Source organism: Engystomops pustulosus, chromosome 6 (assembly GCF_040894005.1).
Source record: "Engystomops pustulosus chromosome 6, aEngPut4.maternal, whole genome shotgun sequence".
NCBI classification, from domain to species: Eukaryota; Metazoa; Chordata; class Amphibia; order Anura; family Leptodactylidae; genus Engystomops; species Engystomops pustulosus.
This window is the reverse complement of record NC_092416.1, coordinates 171,935,590-171,952,718: the sequence shown is the minus strand read 5'-3', so window position 1 is coordinate 171,952,718 and position 17,129 is coordinate 171,935,590. Positions and strand designations below refer to the sequence as shown.

At 42.3% G+C, this 17,129-nt stretch overlaps 1 protein-coding gene across 1 annotated transcript; it reads left to right on the top strand.

Annotated features, from left to right (window-relative positions):
* Window positions 1-5,076: 5,076 nt before the first annotated feature.
* On the top strand, window positions 5,077-16,800 carry LOC140066176 (proton channel OTOP2-like). Its single transcript, XM_072113711.1, has 6 exons — window positions 5,077-5,550; window positions 6,945-7,081; window positions 8,421-8,479; window positions 13,501-13,649; window positions 13,749-14,608; window positions 15,176-16,800. Exons 1-6 carry the CDS (start codon window positions 5,223-5,225, stop codon window positions 15,344-15,346), a joined length of 1,704 nt encoding a protein of 567 aa, XP_071969812.1. The 5' UTR covers window positions 5,077-5,222; the 3' UTR covers window positions 15,347-16,800.
* Window positions 16,801-17,129: the final 329 nt, after the last annotated feature.

Below are 17,129 nucleotides of genomic sequence, written 5' to 3'. Positions count from 1 at the left end.
AAGTTATTCCAATATACGGTACTTTCTGAATCAATTCTTTACGGTTTTCTATATCTCTGCTTGTTCTCCTTTTGATGTCATGCAACAGGAAGCTTCCAGGATTGTTTACTTTGTGGAGATAAACACTGGTCCATGGTCATGTGATGTCACACAGGTGCACCGCTCATTAGCATCACACAGCTTTGATTGCACTGTGTGTTATGACAAACAGTGCATTTGTGTGACATCACATGACCATGGATCGGTGTTTATCTCCAGGAAGTGATGTATTACTTAGTCAAACGTCGGCTTCAGATGTTTGGAGAGGGCAGACGGGCTGAGCCCTCCCAATAGTCCGTGAGTGTTTGTAACACCCACAATCGGTGCTGATGGCACATGGGCGCCACCATGTTGGCTTACATTGTCGCTCCCTGTGACGTCATCAGGGAGCAGCGTTCCGTTGCTATGACAGCCTCAGGTCACACAAAGTCTCGCCATACTGCCGTACTGTAGGATCAATCAGACAACCGAGGGTTAAAGTACCCTAGGGGGACAAAAAAATAGTAAAATAAGAAATTTAAAAAAAATTACATTTCAAAAACATCATCAAAAGTCGCAAAAAATGACACCACACACCGCTCCATACACCAAAGTATGAAAAAGTTAATAAGCGACAGAAGACGGCAAAATGAAGATTTTTTTTCTTGTACGGGAGGTTTTAATTTTTGTAAATGTATGAAAACATTATAAAACCTGTATGAATTTCGTATCCCCGTGATCATACCGACCCAAAGAATAAAGTAGACATGTCACTTGGGGCGCACAGCGAAAGCCGTAAAAAAAACAAGCAAAATGGCACAAATGCATTTTTTCACCAATTTCCCTGCATTTGGAATTTTTTTTCCCACTTCCCAGGACACGGCATGTAATATTAAATACCGAAGAGCAATTTGTTACGCAGAAATAAGCCAATATACAGCTGTTTACATGGAAATATTAAAAAAGTTATAGATTTTTGAAGGTGGGGAGTGAAAAATAAAAACTGCATTTCAAGACCTATAATATGTAAGGCATTAACTTATTGGCAAATATAAGGGAGACATCAATACGGTCAATGGTTTGGACAGATCATGCCCCTGTTAAAATCTCTTTGTTTACCAATGAGATTGGGGAAAGTAAACATAGATGGAGGTTGAAAACAGGGCTACTGTATCTATACCGGGCGGAAATAGAAGGTAAAATTAAGAACCTGTGTGATAGTACGGAGGGGATGGGAGGAGCGGAAATGCTAAACTCGCTAGTCTGGTGCTCCCATAAGGCTACCATTAGAGGGATCTTTCAGGAACTCAATAGTAGACAATGGAAAAAGGACAATTCTGAAAGGCTAAACTTAATAACAAATATAGATCTCCTAGAAAGAATGCATGAAGAGACTAGATGTGAAAATCTTGGAGTCTCTAAATAATTTACGGAAACAACTACAAACCACCTTCATAAATGAATACACAGAGGAACTCTATAAATCCAACCTAAAAAGGTTCACGCTAGGACAGAAAGCCAAAAAATGAATGTCATATAGAGCCGGTAAAGTAAGTAATAATAGGATTGAGTGCATTAAAAATAGAGTAGGACAAGATACCAGAGACCCTAAAAAGATTCTTGAACTATTTGCAGATTTCTATTCAGATCTGTATAATCTGGAAAATAATTCTGGGTTCCAGAAACCACAAGTGGAGCAAATTGATGAATACCTTAAGTCATTACACCTCCCCAAAATTGACTCCGAGAAAGCGGAGTTATTAAGCGCAAGATTTACTGTAGATGAAGTACAGGCGGTCCCCTACTTAAGAACACTGGACTTACATACGACCCCTTGTTACAAACGGACTTCTGGATATTGATAATTTATTGTACTTTAGTCCTAGGCTACAATGATCAGCTGTAACAGTTATCACAGGTGTCTGTAATGAAGCTTTAGTGTTAATTCTGGATCTTATGACAACCCAACATTTTTAAAATCCAATTGTCACAGAGACCAAAAAAGTTCTGGGTGGGATTACAATGATAAAATATTCAGTTCCAACTTACATACAAATTCAACTTAAGAACAAACCTGCAGACCCTATCTTGAATGTAACCCGGGGGACTGCGTAATTAAGAACTTGAAAAGAGCAAAGGCTCTGGGCCCCGATGGGTTTGGTAATGAATTCTATATTGAATTTGCAAACAGTCTCGCAAAACCCCTTACCAATATGTTTAACAACTTTAGGGAAGGTGGTGTTTGCCTAAAAGAAATGGTGGAAGCGATAATAATAACAATCCCCAAAATAGGAAAGGATAATACTCGCTGTGAAAATTACAGGCCAATATCCCTTCTAAACTCAGACATTAAAATTTTCTCATCAGTTTTAGCTTCTAGATTAAAGATAGTTATAGAATCTATAATACACTTAGATCAGTTGGGCTTTATGCCACATAAACAGACAAGGGATGCAATTAGACGTACAGTTAATCTGGTACAAATTGCGAGTAAAACGGGGACTCCCAGTGCACTTCTGTCAATTGATGCTGAAAAGGCATTTGACAGAGTGCACTGGGACTTCCTGAGAGCAGTCATGGGACATATGGGCCTACCTGAAACCTTTGTTGGTTTGGTTATGAGACTGTATAATAGGCCCTCTGCGGCTGTAACCGCAATGGGCTTCTCTAGTAGAAGCTTTGAGTTAAGGAATGGTACAAGACAGGGATGCCCACTGTCACCCCTCCTCTTTAATCTTTTTATTGAACCCTTGGCACACTCTATAAGGCAGAACGAGGAGATAAAGGGTATTAAAACAGATACTTCAGAATATAAAATTAGCCTATATGCAGACGACGTTGTGATCTCATGTACGGACCCATTAGGTTCTTTTAGCGCCTTAAGGTCCTCCATTGAGAAGTTCTCGTTTTTGGCATATTACAAAGTGAATGTCGGCAAAAGCTACTTTCTTCTCTTCAACGGGAATTCATCACTTAATAAGGACATATCCGACAAATTTACATTTATAAGGGCGGAAAGAAGTTTTCTATATTTGGGTATTCAAATAGGTCGGACCCTAGATGAAATTAAGAGATTGAATAGCTAGCAGCTATTGGAAAGGGTTAAAGACCTCTGTAAAAAGGGCTCCTTGATAGTGACATCCCTACCCGACAGAGTCTTCTATATTAAACAAAATATTCTCCCGGTAATTCTTTATTTTCTTAGAAGTATTCCTGTTCCTTTACCTAGACAGATAATTAAGGACATCGAGGCGTACATAGCTCTTTGGGCCAGGGCATATAAAAAAGCTAGAATTTCTAGGCGGGTCATGTACTGTTCTAAAAATTTGGGAGGCGCAGGTCTCCCCAATATAGCGTGCTACCAAGAAGCCGCCCTGCTAGAACCTATTCGGAAGTGGTGGTGGGGAGTTGCAAGATAGGTGGATGACTATTGAGCTAGAAACGGCTAAACTCCTGACACTTAAATCCCTGCTGGTAGGGAAATTCCTGGATCTTAAAGGGAAAAAAAGATTAGGGACTATATGTATAGATGCTTTGGAAACGACACGCTCAACAGTACACGCCTGGAGAAAATACTGTAAAGTAATGGGGAATAAGGTAAAATTCTCCCCCAAAACTATAGATTTAGAATCAATACAAACCCTTTCGGAAAATTTGGATCTGGCGGACTGGATCAGGGCCGGTATTTATAACTTGGAACACTTGAGGGAGGATGGTAGGTACTTAACCTTTAAGAAACTGAGGGAGAAATACAACTTGAAGCCCTCAGAGTGGCTTACCTATCATAGGCTGAGCTCCATAACGCATTCCTTAAAGCATTTTTTAGTAGAGCAGGAAGGCCCTAGGCCTAGATTTCTGACATTTCTAGACTCGGTCAGAGGTACGGGGGGGCTTCAGCAGCTTATAAGGACATTATACTCCGCTACGGTAGGGGTAAACAGTCCTATATGTTGAAATGGGAGAAGGAACTAAACCTGACCCTATCAGAGGAGCAATGGCTAAAGGCTATCTGGAACTCAAATAAAAACCTGCTTTGTACAAATCATATAACCAACCTGTTCAAATTGCGTACCAGATGGTATCTGACCCCCCAAAAATTAGCCAGAATAAATCCGGATCGTAGTGATCTTTGTTGGAGGGGCTGCATGGCCACTGCGACAGCTGTACATATGTGGTGGGAGTGTGCCCAGGCGCCCATCATTTGGAATTATATCTTGGAGCTCATTTCGAAAATATGCAATAGGACCATCCCCCCAATTTTTCCGAACAAGAGAAATGGTTGATCAGTAGGCTACGTGCGGTGGGGAGATTGGTAATTGCTAAACAGTGGAAATCACTAAATGGTATTAACCTAGATATAATAAGGGAAAATATGAACGAGTGTTACCACTATGAGAGCTCTATGTGGGAGTACGGTTTAATACACAAAAAGAACTTTAAACGAAATTGGGAAGGTTGGCTAAAGCTGATATCTGAATGTAGTGAAGGGTTGCGTAGGAGTAATATACCGATGTGGAGTAGAAGTACCATAGTACGTAGCCTTAACTGATCAACTCATAATATTAATAGATGAAACTGTATTTAAGGCGTCCTCAGCTAGTTGATAAATATCCTCCTCTGGGACGCTTGGGAGAATATGACGTTTCTCTATCTCATCTCCTTTCTCCTTCCCGGCCCCTGCATCTGCATCTGCTTTTTCATAGTCATCTACAACTTCTCTTTCCCCAAGCTAGTCCTAAGACCTATCTGATAAACTTCAACATATTTAAAATTTGTTAAATCTTAACAAAGGTTAAAAATTATTGGAATCCATCCAGAAGGTTACAACATCCCACCGATCAGTGAGAGTGAATCAGTGATGTGATGTCTATGCCTGATTTCCATAGGGAGATGTATCTGAGGAGAGGACAATTATCATGTCAATACATTGCAGCAGTGCTCCACCAAACCTGCGCCTCCAGGTCCATCACCTGGCAGCTCTATTCACATTCTTTCTCCTCCTACATTGTCCTTCTCGTCACACTACATTATGTCATGGGTAACTCCTTCCCAGGATGAGTGCTAACATCCACACATTGTTCTGGGTGATCTCATTGTGCGACCATATAAATGGAGAGACCTACAACAAAGTGACTGCAGACTATTTGAAGCCATTGGAGAATGTAGGACATCGCAGAGGACTTAGAAGCTACTCAACATATACCATGGAAATTTACCTAGACCCAAACACCTTGAGGGACCAACTAGAAGACATCAATCCTAGAACACAGCAGAGACAAAGGGATAAGTGGAAGAAGGGTGGTCGTCTCCTGTCTGGTCTGGTGGGCTCCAATGCCCTACTCTTCAGTGGTGCTTTGGCAACTTGCGTGTTCACAGAAGATGTTAACGTCTTTGAGGTGGACTTTCTCATCTTCCTTTCCATCATGATGGTCATATGTATTCTGTGGATGTTTTTTCAAATGTACTTCACTTGGAAGCACAAAAATTCTGTTCTCTATAAGGATTGTCAGGCGGGACCCATATGGATGAGAGGTCAGTGATCCGGGGCAAACGTTTACATTTCATTGCATTGTATTGTTCTGCTTGGTTATGTGTTTGCACAAGATAGGGTGGGATAACTTGATGGTTGATGGGGTTCTTCAACACTACGACACTAGTCACGAGGGCCTTCTCCATTTGAATGGGGCAGCAGGCCAACGTTGCTCTATGGGACAACCAGGGTTAATGTTCAGCAATTTGTGGACATCTCATTGAGATAGATCATTTCCATGCAAGTTTGCAAATGAACAATGTTCTGAATAATAAGAGCGGGAGAAATTCTCTTTGAGTCCACATTGATCTGAAAACTTAACTCTAAATTTGTGTGTTGGTTAACGTAACACTTTCTGCCAGATTTGAGCCCAGATTGCGATTTTGCTGCTATTGTCATCATCATGTACTAGGTAAATTGCTAGTAACTTCCTTGATTATAGGTTATGCTACAATAAAAAATACACATCCCCTCCCCTAGCGTATTTCGCCATGTATGACTCAAGGATAAAGAGCCACCTGTTTTTTTCCTCTGAAAATCCCCGGCACAGTTAAGATTGTCGAGGGAGGGTAGTGTCTAAATTTAATTATGCATTGCTAAATAACCAAGTCCCTCGTGTTATCTGCAGCTTCTTAGTCATGGATAAGTAACTGGTATCCTCCTTAAAGCCTCCTAATATAGCCCGGGAGTGCCCTGGTTGTCCACATGTGTCCTGGGGTTTCCGGTTGCACCAGCTCCACCTCCTGTCCGCCATGCCTGTATGGCACAGCACTTTCTCAGCTCAGTCACACAGTGCCTGGTCAGATGGTCTGCTTCATGGTTCGGCCTCGTAGGGTGCAACGCTTCCAGGGGCAAAGAACCTCTTCCGCTTACTTCCTACCTCTTCCTCCAGCCATGCCCTCTGTTAGTCCCGGATAAGTAACTGACCATCCCTACTGACACCTGATTTAGGGTTAAATTGGAATCATGTTGCTGCCAGTTGTATTATTTTAGCTCCTAAATTCTGCTGTTGTTTAATGCCAGGTTCATACAATGCGTTTTGATCGGATTCTCAGCCACAATCCAAAGGCTCCGAATGTGATCACATGCTGAAGTAACGCAATGGAAACGCAACGTTACCTCAATCTGTGATCACCCGGGAAGCATTGGGATTGGGTCTCAAAACTCACAAACATAATTTTTATGATAACTCAGATGCAACAGTGTAAAACTCTGCACATCGAACTTTGCAAAAAGGGGAAAAAAGTTGTAAATTTAGGTGCAATTACGCTAAAAAGTATCAGAAAAGAGAGGAGAAAAACGGACAAAAACAATAAATGACCCCCTAAGTATAGTTTTATAGTAATCCTTAGCCTTCTGTATATGTGGATTGACCTGTACCATATTATCTTTACAGGGGGCATCATCCTCTTTGGAGCGGGGACATTGCTCATGGCGGCTTTTAAAATTGTATTTGCATCCGGGCACGTGGACTGCGTTGCACCTATAAAAATTATCCAGCCGGTGATTCATGCAATTTTTATCATTGTGCAGGTGAGATCACTACACCTGTTCCTGTGTTTCTGCTTTGGACAGGCCTGGCACATGATGGGCAGTGAGGGGTTCACATACATTACTTTAAGACAAGCACGAATGAAAGTACAAAATACAAAAAGTATCGAGGCCAGGAACAAGTGGGAGGAGGACCCTGCCCATGAGGAGTCACAGTCTATATGGGAGGGAGGTTGGAGAAACAAGGTGATGGAGCAGAGAAGTTATAGTGTGTTGTAGGCAATACTAAACAGCTGGGTTTTCAGGTTACATCTGAAGGTTTGGAAAGTGGGGGACAGTCTTGACACATTTTGGTAGAGAGTTCTAGAGTATGGGGGAAGCACGAGAGAAGTCCTGGATACGGTTGTGAGAAGAGCGGATGGTAATAGAGTGAAGCTGAAGGTCCTGTGAGGATCAGAGATCATGTGTGGGACGGTATTGGCGGATGAGGTCAGAGATATATGGAGGGGACAGGGTGTGGACGGCTTTGTAAGTCATATATATTATAAACTGAATTCGCTTTGCAATGGGGATCCAGTGGAGAGACCGAGAAGAAGCCAGGAGACCGATGGATTATCCGGGTGGTGAGATAAGGGAGTGAGATAGAGAGTGAGCTGAGAGACCACAGAGAGAAATATTGCAGAAGGTGGGAGATGATGAAGGCAGGGACTGGTAATTTTGTAGACTCTGGGTTGAGGAAGTGTGGGGATGCGAGAGATGTTATCAACCATAGTAACCTCTCCAACTTTCCAAGAACCCCCTCTTATTCCCTTAAATGAGACCACCGAGTCCTATAATAGAAAGAAAAACCCCCAAACCTGGCGATGGATCTATGCCAATTCAATCAGTGACAAGTGTCATTTTAAGACCATGGGGCAAATTTACTTACCCGGTCCATTCGCGATCCAGCGGCGCGTTCTCTGCGGAGGATTCGGGTCCGGCCGGGATTCACTAAGGTAGTTCCTCCGACATCCACCAGGTGGCGCTGCTGCGCTGAAGTTCCCCGAGGCCCGCTGAAATGCACTCAAGTTCACCGGCCTATTCCTAGTGAAGGTAAGTGCAAGTCTCGCGACACTTTTTTTTTTAAATGCGGCGGTTTTTCAGAATTCGTCGGGTTTTCGTTCGGCCACGCCCCCCGATTTCCGTTGCGTGCATGCCAGCGCCGATGCGCCACAATGCGATCGCGTGCGCCAAAATCCCGGGGCAATTCAGGGGAAATCGGCGAAAATCGGAAATATTCGGGTAACACGTCGGGAAAACGCGAATCGGGCCCTTAGTAAATGACCCCCATTGCATTGTTTATACACATTTACTTTAAGATGCGCCTTTACTTCTCTTTCAGACTTCCTTCCTTTGGATTTCCTGCAAGCATTGCGTCCAGATCTATGAAAATGCTACAAGGTAAAATCTATTTAAAAAAAAAAATTATTCAAAATTATTAAATGATGTTAAATGATTTCATTCAACTGAATTAACGAACAAAAGTAATAACTGGGACTGCAGTGCCCGACAGTCCTCGTTTACTATGAACAGCACCGTCGCTTTGGCAGTGTTATTGCAGCTCTGCGTAAGGCTTCATACACATGAAAGTCTGCAATTTTCCGACTGCTGGCAACGGCTCGTAGGACATTTTCTTCTGTTTCAAAAAGGTTTCAGAAAGACATTTATCCTCTTTCGAGGCTACAGTGAAACCGTGACTTATTCCCTGGTGGTCTGTGTCTGGGGACTTCCCACAATTGGTAGAACATGGACAGTAAATCCCACTGAGATTCCTTGTGGTAAATAGGACTAATGGTATCGGCTTATGTGGAAGTTTCACAGAAACCAATGGAGACAATCTCCATTCATTGCTAGGAGACCCCCTGTAAAAGGGAACAAATCCCAAAAGTCCTATTTTCTATGGGGCCCCTTGGGGGGGGGGATAGTGGTGCACTATTGTATTTTGTGCATACGTGTTAAATGTCTTTAATGAAGAAATCTCTGTACAAGTAAATGACAGTGATCCCTGCTGTAGGCGGACAAGGAAGCTGTATCAGGTGCCAGAGCTGGGAATCGCTTAGATACTGGATCTCTGTGAGTATTACGCTATAGTTATTATATCAGAGCTTTCTCTGTTTTATTTTCTACCAGGTTGTGCCAAGGAATTCTCTGATATTATTATTATTATCGGTCTCTATCTTATCCAACTTGGAGCAAACACTGCCTTTTAGTCATTGTATTCCATCTCAAAGGGCTTTACACTGCTAAAGCCTTCCTTTATATGGCTATTACACAGACTGGTACCCACATCAAGTAAAAAAATGTGTTCCCTACAAAGGGCTTCTACCTGGAACATCAGGGGTCATTTACTAAGGGCCCGAATCGCGTTTTTACGGCGGTTTACCCGAATATTTCCGATTTGCGCCGATTTTCCCTGAATTGCCCCGGGTTTTTGGAGCACGCGATCGGATTGTGGTACATCGGTGCCGGCGTGCATGCGATGGAAATCGGGGGCGTGGCCGAACGAAAACCCGATGGATTCTGAGAAACCACCACATTTTTTTAAAAAAAGTGTCGCTGGACACCCGATTACCTGCACCCAGCAATAATCGTGAACTCCGGTGGACCTCGGCGAACTTCAGTGCAGCAGCGACACCTGGTGGACGTCGGAGGAACTGCCTTAGTGAATCGCCGGAAGACCCGAATCCACCGCAGAGAACGCGCCGTTGGATCGCGGGTAAGTTAATCTGCCCCACACAGCTCTGTACATGGAAAAATTCAAAAAATTTTAGGTGGGGAGACTAAAACGGAGACACAACAATGAAAATGGGCCAGGTTGTTTGATTTTGATTTTTAGAACCTGGAAAACGCAACATTTCTTAATATTGAGTTGATATTAACATTAAAGCCAGAAATCGTAAGCACCGCAACGCTTCATACATCTGACTTGTCTACTCAAGGTTCCTGGCTTACATCCATAAGTTTCTGCTTGAGTCACGCGTCAGTATCATACCTTCATGTCGATGAATAACTTCCCAGGTCCTAAGGCAAATGATAGCGTATCTGGGATTCCTGTTGTCGTAGGTCCAAGAGCTGAGAGCGGACATCGCCAGATTACTAGAGATATGGCACAACGCGCTACGAGAAATCTCACTAGTAGAAAAGTCCCATAACAAGGCGAAATGTCAAGCTCCACACTAACACAAAAATACAAGAGATATTACAACGACTACACACCATTTACAAAGCCGGTCCTCATGATTGTAGGGTTTTTGTGAAGGATGAGGAATACAATTACTATCAGAGTAGTATTTGCTGTAAGTTGGATAAGATAGAGACCGATAGAAGGAAACCATGTAAAGAAAGTCTTGGAACAAGTTGGTAGAAAAAGAAACGATTGTTCAAGAACACACAGAAGGCGCTGATCCAAAACCAACAAGGGGAATATTTACAATGTGCCGGAATCTAAGCGATTCCAAACACCGACGACTACGGTATCAATCACATTACTAATAAACACCCGAATGTAAGAAATGAGAATTACCAGGAAAGAGGATAATTATTGCTTACATATCCAATTATAACAGTACCTTTCCACCACAACACAATCAAAAATCCACTAGGTCCACAGTGTACGGAATTCTAAGGATCGGAGATGTCAAAGGGCAGCACCGTCACCACAACCACTCAAGCTTGTTGCCCATGAGCGGGATCAAAGCGTCCAACTCACATCGTTTGCTTACTGGAACGTCCGGTCCGAATGCTCAGCAACAAGAACTCAACTGATACGTTGAGCTCAGTTCAAATTTCTGAGTATTCGGGGAAGACATTCTCGAAATGTGAATTGGACGCACGTGGGCAATAAGCCTTAAAGGGAACCTGTAACCAGGAGACCCATTTTTAGCACTCCCCCAGTCCCCACAGAGCATAGTACATACACAGCTAAAGTGTTTTTGTATAAAAAATTTGTTTTACAGAAAAAAAGATCTGTTATATTGTACCTTTCATTAGCATCTGCTGTGTGACTAGGCAGTTGCCTTTTGGGAGGAGCTGGAAAGGATCAGTTTCCCCCCCACCCTTGGGAAACATGTGACCTTTTCAAATATATGAATAACTCCCCTCACTCGGGATTGGCTGTAGAGGAGCAGGGGGCGTCGCTAAGCCAAGTGATGGGTGTTTTCATATATTTTAAAAGGTCACATGGAGTAGCTGTTTCCCAAGGGGGGGGGACTGCTCCTTTCCAGCCCCTCCCAATTGGCAACTGCCTAATCACACAGCACATGCTAATGAAAGGTACAATATAACATATCTTTTTTTCTGTAAAACCTATTTTTAATACAAAAACACTTTAGCAGGTTATGTACTATGCTCTGTGGGGACTGGGGGAGTGCTAAAAATGGGTCTCCTGGTGACAGGTTCCCTTTAAACAATCAAATTCATCCCTACCAAAGTGTAACCACCCTCAACAACTCGAAGAGTCAAGGAGGATCAAGTGATAATTTTAGGCACAAAGACAATTTTTAATATTGAAAAATAAAAGTTCCATTTTTATGGCCAATGGGTTAAGGTGCCCCTTATTGGGCAATTTTTTTGACGTGCACAATTTTTGCACGGTCTTGATTCTATTCTTTGCATGAACATTTATGTGCCACCATGTGAAGTCAGCCCCCTACAGCCTTTCATCTGAAGGCAGAAGGTTCTACAGTAGATAATTTGCAAATGTGCATGTGCCCCTCTACCCCTGTCTATGAGCCTGGCAAATAGTGATGGGTTGACACTATACATATTTATAAGATATTTTGGTAAGGGGTCGATACAGTTTTACTGCTTATTAAAGCATTTTTTATGGGAAAAATGAAAAAAAAAAACATAATTTTCACATTTTTAGTTACCCTATATATTCGAGTATAAGCCTAGTTTTTCAGCACAAAAAAATGTGCTGAAAACCCAAACTTGTCTTATACTCGAGTAAAAAAAATTATCAAAACTCACCTTTCCGGCTTCCCCCGCTGCTGGCTATATACCGGGGCAGGGGCTGGCTATATACTTGGGCAGGGGGCTGGCTATACCCAGGGGGGTAATGGGCTGGCAGGCTATATACTGGGGGCAGAGTCCGGCAGGCTGTATAAATGGGGAGGCTGTGACCAATGCATTTCCCACCCTGGGCTTATACTCGAGTCAATAGGTTTTCCCAAGTTTTTGTGGTAAAATTCGGGGCCTCGGCTTATACTTGGGTCGTCTTATACTCGAGTATATATACGGTATTTGCTAACTCTAAAAAAATTGTATGAATAAATTGATTGTATAAAGTCACACAAATTAAAAAATTGTTCTGATATATATATAAAGCGGATTCAAAGATAACATCATTTAAAGATAAGAAGCATAGAGCTGAAAAAAATTGAGCCGGACATTCAGGCAACAATGATACCTGGGGTTAATTACAATCAGAAAAATAGACAAAAGTAGAAATATATTGGTTCAAAAACTTAATTTTACTTTGGGATCAATACAATTTATCGAGTCTCAGAATTATTTTGTCTTTGAGTTATGTTAATTTTAACAGATTTTGGGTACCGCCATGGGCACCAGCTTTGCTCCAAATTATTTTATGTTTGTAAGCTTCCACTAAATTAACATTTTTACATGTTGACTCACATAATTACAGGCGGTCCCCTACACTCGACTTACATACGACCCCTAGTTACAAACGACCTCTGGATATTGGTAATTTATTGTACTTTAGTCCTAGGCTCCAATAATCAGCTGTAACAGTTATCACAGGCGTCTGTTATGAAGCTTTAGTGATAATCCTGGTTCTGATGACAATCCAACATTTTTAAAATCCAATTGTCACAGAGACCAAAAAAGTTCTGGCTGGGATTACAATGATAAAGTATACAGTTCCGACTTACATACAAACTCAACTTAAGAACAAACCTACAGACCCTATCTTGTATGTTTCCAACAAATAGTGAATTAGTGATATCCACAAACAGAATTTGTACTTGGGTTTTATGTTTCCTTTCAGCACAAGGTATTACTATTCAGCAGTGTTTGGATAGATTTACACTGCTCCAGCTGAATACACCCTGAAGCGAAATGTTACAATGAAATAACATCTGTTCTATATTCTTAATTAGTTTAGGATTAACATAATTTATAGTATGACATCATAGAATCAAGGTTACCGGTTGTGAACGGCAAAAGCAACAAAGAGCTGCACCCAGCATTAAATATTATTACGATGTACCCAAGTCTATGTGAGGTGTTTGTGGAATCAGAGTGAACGTCATTAGGAATGTCTATTTAGTTCCGAATCATTGGGCTTTGAGCATGAACTTCATGACACCTCAAAATATTGGTACTACTTCGGTTTCTGCCACCATGTCCAAAACGTATTAGTAAAGTATAGGACACACTCTCACCGTTTCCTCCCGCAGGTGTTTCCTGATGGTCTTGTTGGCTGTGAATTTGACCATATGGATCATTGCCGTTGCTGAAGAGTCGAGACATCACACTTTTGAACTGCAGATGTATCTACGGGGTAATTTTACTGAAGGCAACCACAGCGAGATCAGTAACAGAGAAGGTAAGATATTTGGACAATGTTCAGACATGATAGATTTTAGTGTGGTCCACCTGTGAATGGAGCACCTCATGCAAAGTATTTGTGCATTTTTCTTTACAGAGGAATCCGAAGACACGTTCCGATGTGGGTGTAAATCGCGGTGCATGAATGCCACGGTCTTTGCCTACCTCTACCCCTTCACTATAGAGTATAACTTATTTGCTGCTGCTATGATCTACATCATGTGGAAGAATGTAGGTCGTAAAATCGATGAAAATGCTTCCTTCTGTCACGGAATAGGACCCGGAGTTCGTCATCATATACCCCTCTTGGGACTTTTATCCGGGTTGACCATTTTCATAACCGGCCTAGTGATGTTCGTCATGTATGAAGTGGGTCGGAACACCAATCATAGCCATTTGTTATCGCTGACGACCTTCTACATATTTCATTTGGTCAGTCTCATTCTTATGTGTCTGGCCAATGTTTCAGGAATTATTATATTCAAATTAGATAAGAGGAACATGTGCAATATGAAGAACCCAAGTCGTAATCTGGATACGGCTCTGTTACTTGGAGCTACATTAGGCCAATATGCCATCTCCTATTACTCTATCATAGCCATGGTGTCTACACAACCCTTCAGCGTTATGTGCGGATTAACTCTAAGTTATTCAGCCTTGATGATCATCCAGCACACCATACAGAACGCCTTCATTGTCGAAGGCTTGCATCGTCTCCCACCCAATGTACGATTCCGACCCCGTAGTTCGGATACCTCTAGCTCACCGGTACAACTGGAAACCATAGACCAGGCCAGTACACAAGACATGGAGAGAAGACAATCCCTTACTGATGCCCCAAAGAATCCAAGAAGAATGACAAGAAGAGAAACCTGGAAAGCTCACATCGAAGGTCACCTCAAAAAAAGGAAATCCATGAAAGACATCTACTTGTTTCTTTTCCTCTGCAACATAATAGTAAGTAATGGTTATACGTAAGGGACACTCAGTGGTGGATTTTCCCTTTGTAGGTTATGTCTGGAGCCCTCTAATTCATAGTTTGCTCTTAGTGGCATAGAAGGAGTCCACCATAACTCTATAGGCATCCTCTACGGTGGTGGTCCACAAGGCTACAGAACACTTGGTTCAAAGCCAAAATAGTTTCACAACAAAAAGGAAAGAAAGAGAATTTGTGGTGGCACAACAGAAAAGGGAGCATTATAGATCCTCCACAAAAGCGGGTGTCATGGGGGGGGGGTTGTTAGAGGCATTTTGGTGTAGGAACTCCAATCCCTTCAATACCTTGCCTTCCTTGGTTGAACTTGATGGACAAGTGTCTTTTTTTAACTGTATAAACTATGATACTATGAAAAGACACAAAACAGGGGTGGGGGTGAGAACATTATACTATTGGGGAACAATAATGGAGACATCTACCACTGCTTTTAGGCTCTAACGACACCTTAGCTTCATTTCACATCTTAATGACGTTCCTGTCCTGTCATGGTCCTTCACCACATCTTGTTTCTTGTCTCCCTCTCGCAGTTCTGGATTATGCCGGCCTTCGGAGCTCGAATACGATTTGACAGTGGGTTAGAAGTTCATTTTTATGGATTCTCCATATGGGCCATAATTACTAACATCTGTCTACCGTTTGGGATCTTCTACCGTATGCATGCAGCTGCTACGTTATTGGAACTTTACAGTCGGTCATAGAGGACTAGATGATCTTCACACTTACATGATGTCACGGTGGTATCATCCACGGGATAGGCCATAAATGTGAAGTTGATTTGGGTCCCTTCCTCAAAATGTGAACCATGTGGCCAGAGAGAATGGAACGGTGGTCTGCGTGGTCAGCAACCTCACGTTGTAGGTTTGAATATCCAAAGGGAACCTGTCACCACATTTTTCACAAATACAGCTAGTGACAGGTTCCCATGGAGCCCTATTAACTAAATGCCCTGCTTATTTTAGCTAAAAATAGTTTCCCTCACATCCCCATCGAATCAACTTAGTTATCTTACCTGGCATGTAGCCAGATCCAGCAGCGAATCAGAGGGGACGTTTCCTCCCATCCTCACTTACTTCTACTCCTCCCCATCATTTAGCACATCATGTCATGTGACCAGGGTGATTTCATCTAATGGCCTTTACCAGTAACATATGCCAAATCTACCCCATGTATGTATCTGATCACATGAAATCACAGCAGTCCATGGAAGCATGGGGAAGAGTAGAAGTATATGGAGGTATTCTGGGATCGGATACATACATGGGATAGATTTTGCAAATATTAGTGGTTAAGAACCTTAGACGACATCACCCTGGTCACATGACATGCAGTGCTAAATGATGAGAAGGAGGCATGGGAAGAAAGAGAAATGAGGGAAGACATGCCCCTCCTAACTCCCTGCAAAATCTAGCTGTATATCAGGTAGGAAAGCAATGTTGGTTTTCTGGGGATGTGAGGGAAACAATTTTACCAAAAGAATGGTGACATTTAGTTAGTAGGGCTCTGTGGCTGTATTTGTGAAAAATGTGGTTACAGGTTCTCTTTAAAGGAAATCTTTTCTTCAAAATCAAGCTCCATAAACACTTACTCATAGATCCAGGCACTGTGACTGTGGTAATCTTCTTATATGTGTTATTCATGGTCTCCTTCCTTCTAAAGTCAAGTTTTTCGATTATGCTAATGAGTTCGAAGAGCTCTGCCAATGGGAGGAGAAAGTGTTCTTGTACAATGTACAAACCTGTAAAGATACAGCATAATGATTTTTAACATGGCTTCCTTCCTGCTAAAACAGAGTACCACAGCCACGTGCCTGGGGTATGGGCTCTAGCACATGTGCAGCCTGTGTAAATGGGCCGTATAGTGGCCCAATCCCAAGGGCTGCTGATATAGAAATATATTGCAAGGGCGTCCTGTCGATTGGGAACTGTATTTTAGCTATTACAAACCCGACGTGTCTGTTCAACCGGCAGACGGGACGTCCTTGCATTATATTTCTTTATGTGCAGCCCATGGGATTGGGCCACCATGTGGCCCCTTTACACAAGCCCTTACTGCCCTTGGTTTATCATATTTGATTTTGATGCATTTTTGAGCTATGCAAATTTCCTATGGTTGTTACTACTACTGAAGAAGTCCCATATTTATGCAAATGGTTAACAAAAAAAAACTATAGCTAAACTAACTGACTCAGATTTACTTTTGAAGGGAACATATCAGGGTGCTTTGGGACACTGAACCACCCATCGGCCCTTATGGGCCAGAGTTAATGCCCCAAAACGCTGTGAGGAATTTTTAGGTTGCTGATCCTCACTCGCCCTCCTTCCCCACATAGGAGCATAGTAGCCGCAACCACAAATTCGGCAAAAGGTAGGAAATTGTGCAGCGCCACCACCCGGTTAGGTCACGTTGCAGTGAAACATGTGCTCACCGCTATTTAAACGGGTGCCATAGACCTCTATTATGGTCGCGTTCATGGGGCCTTAG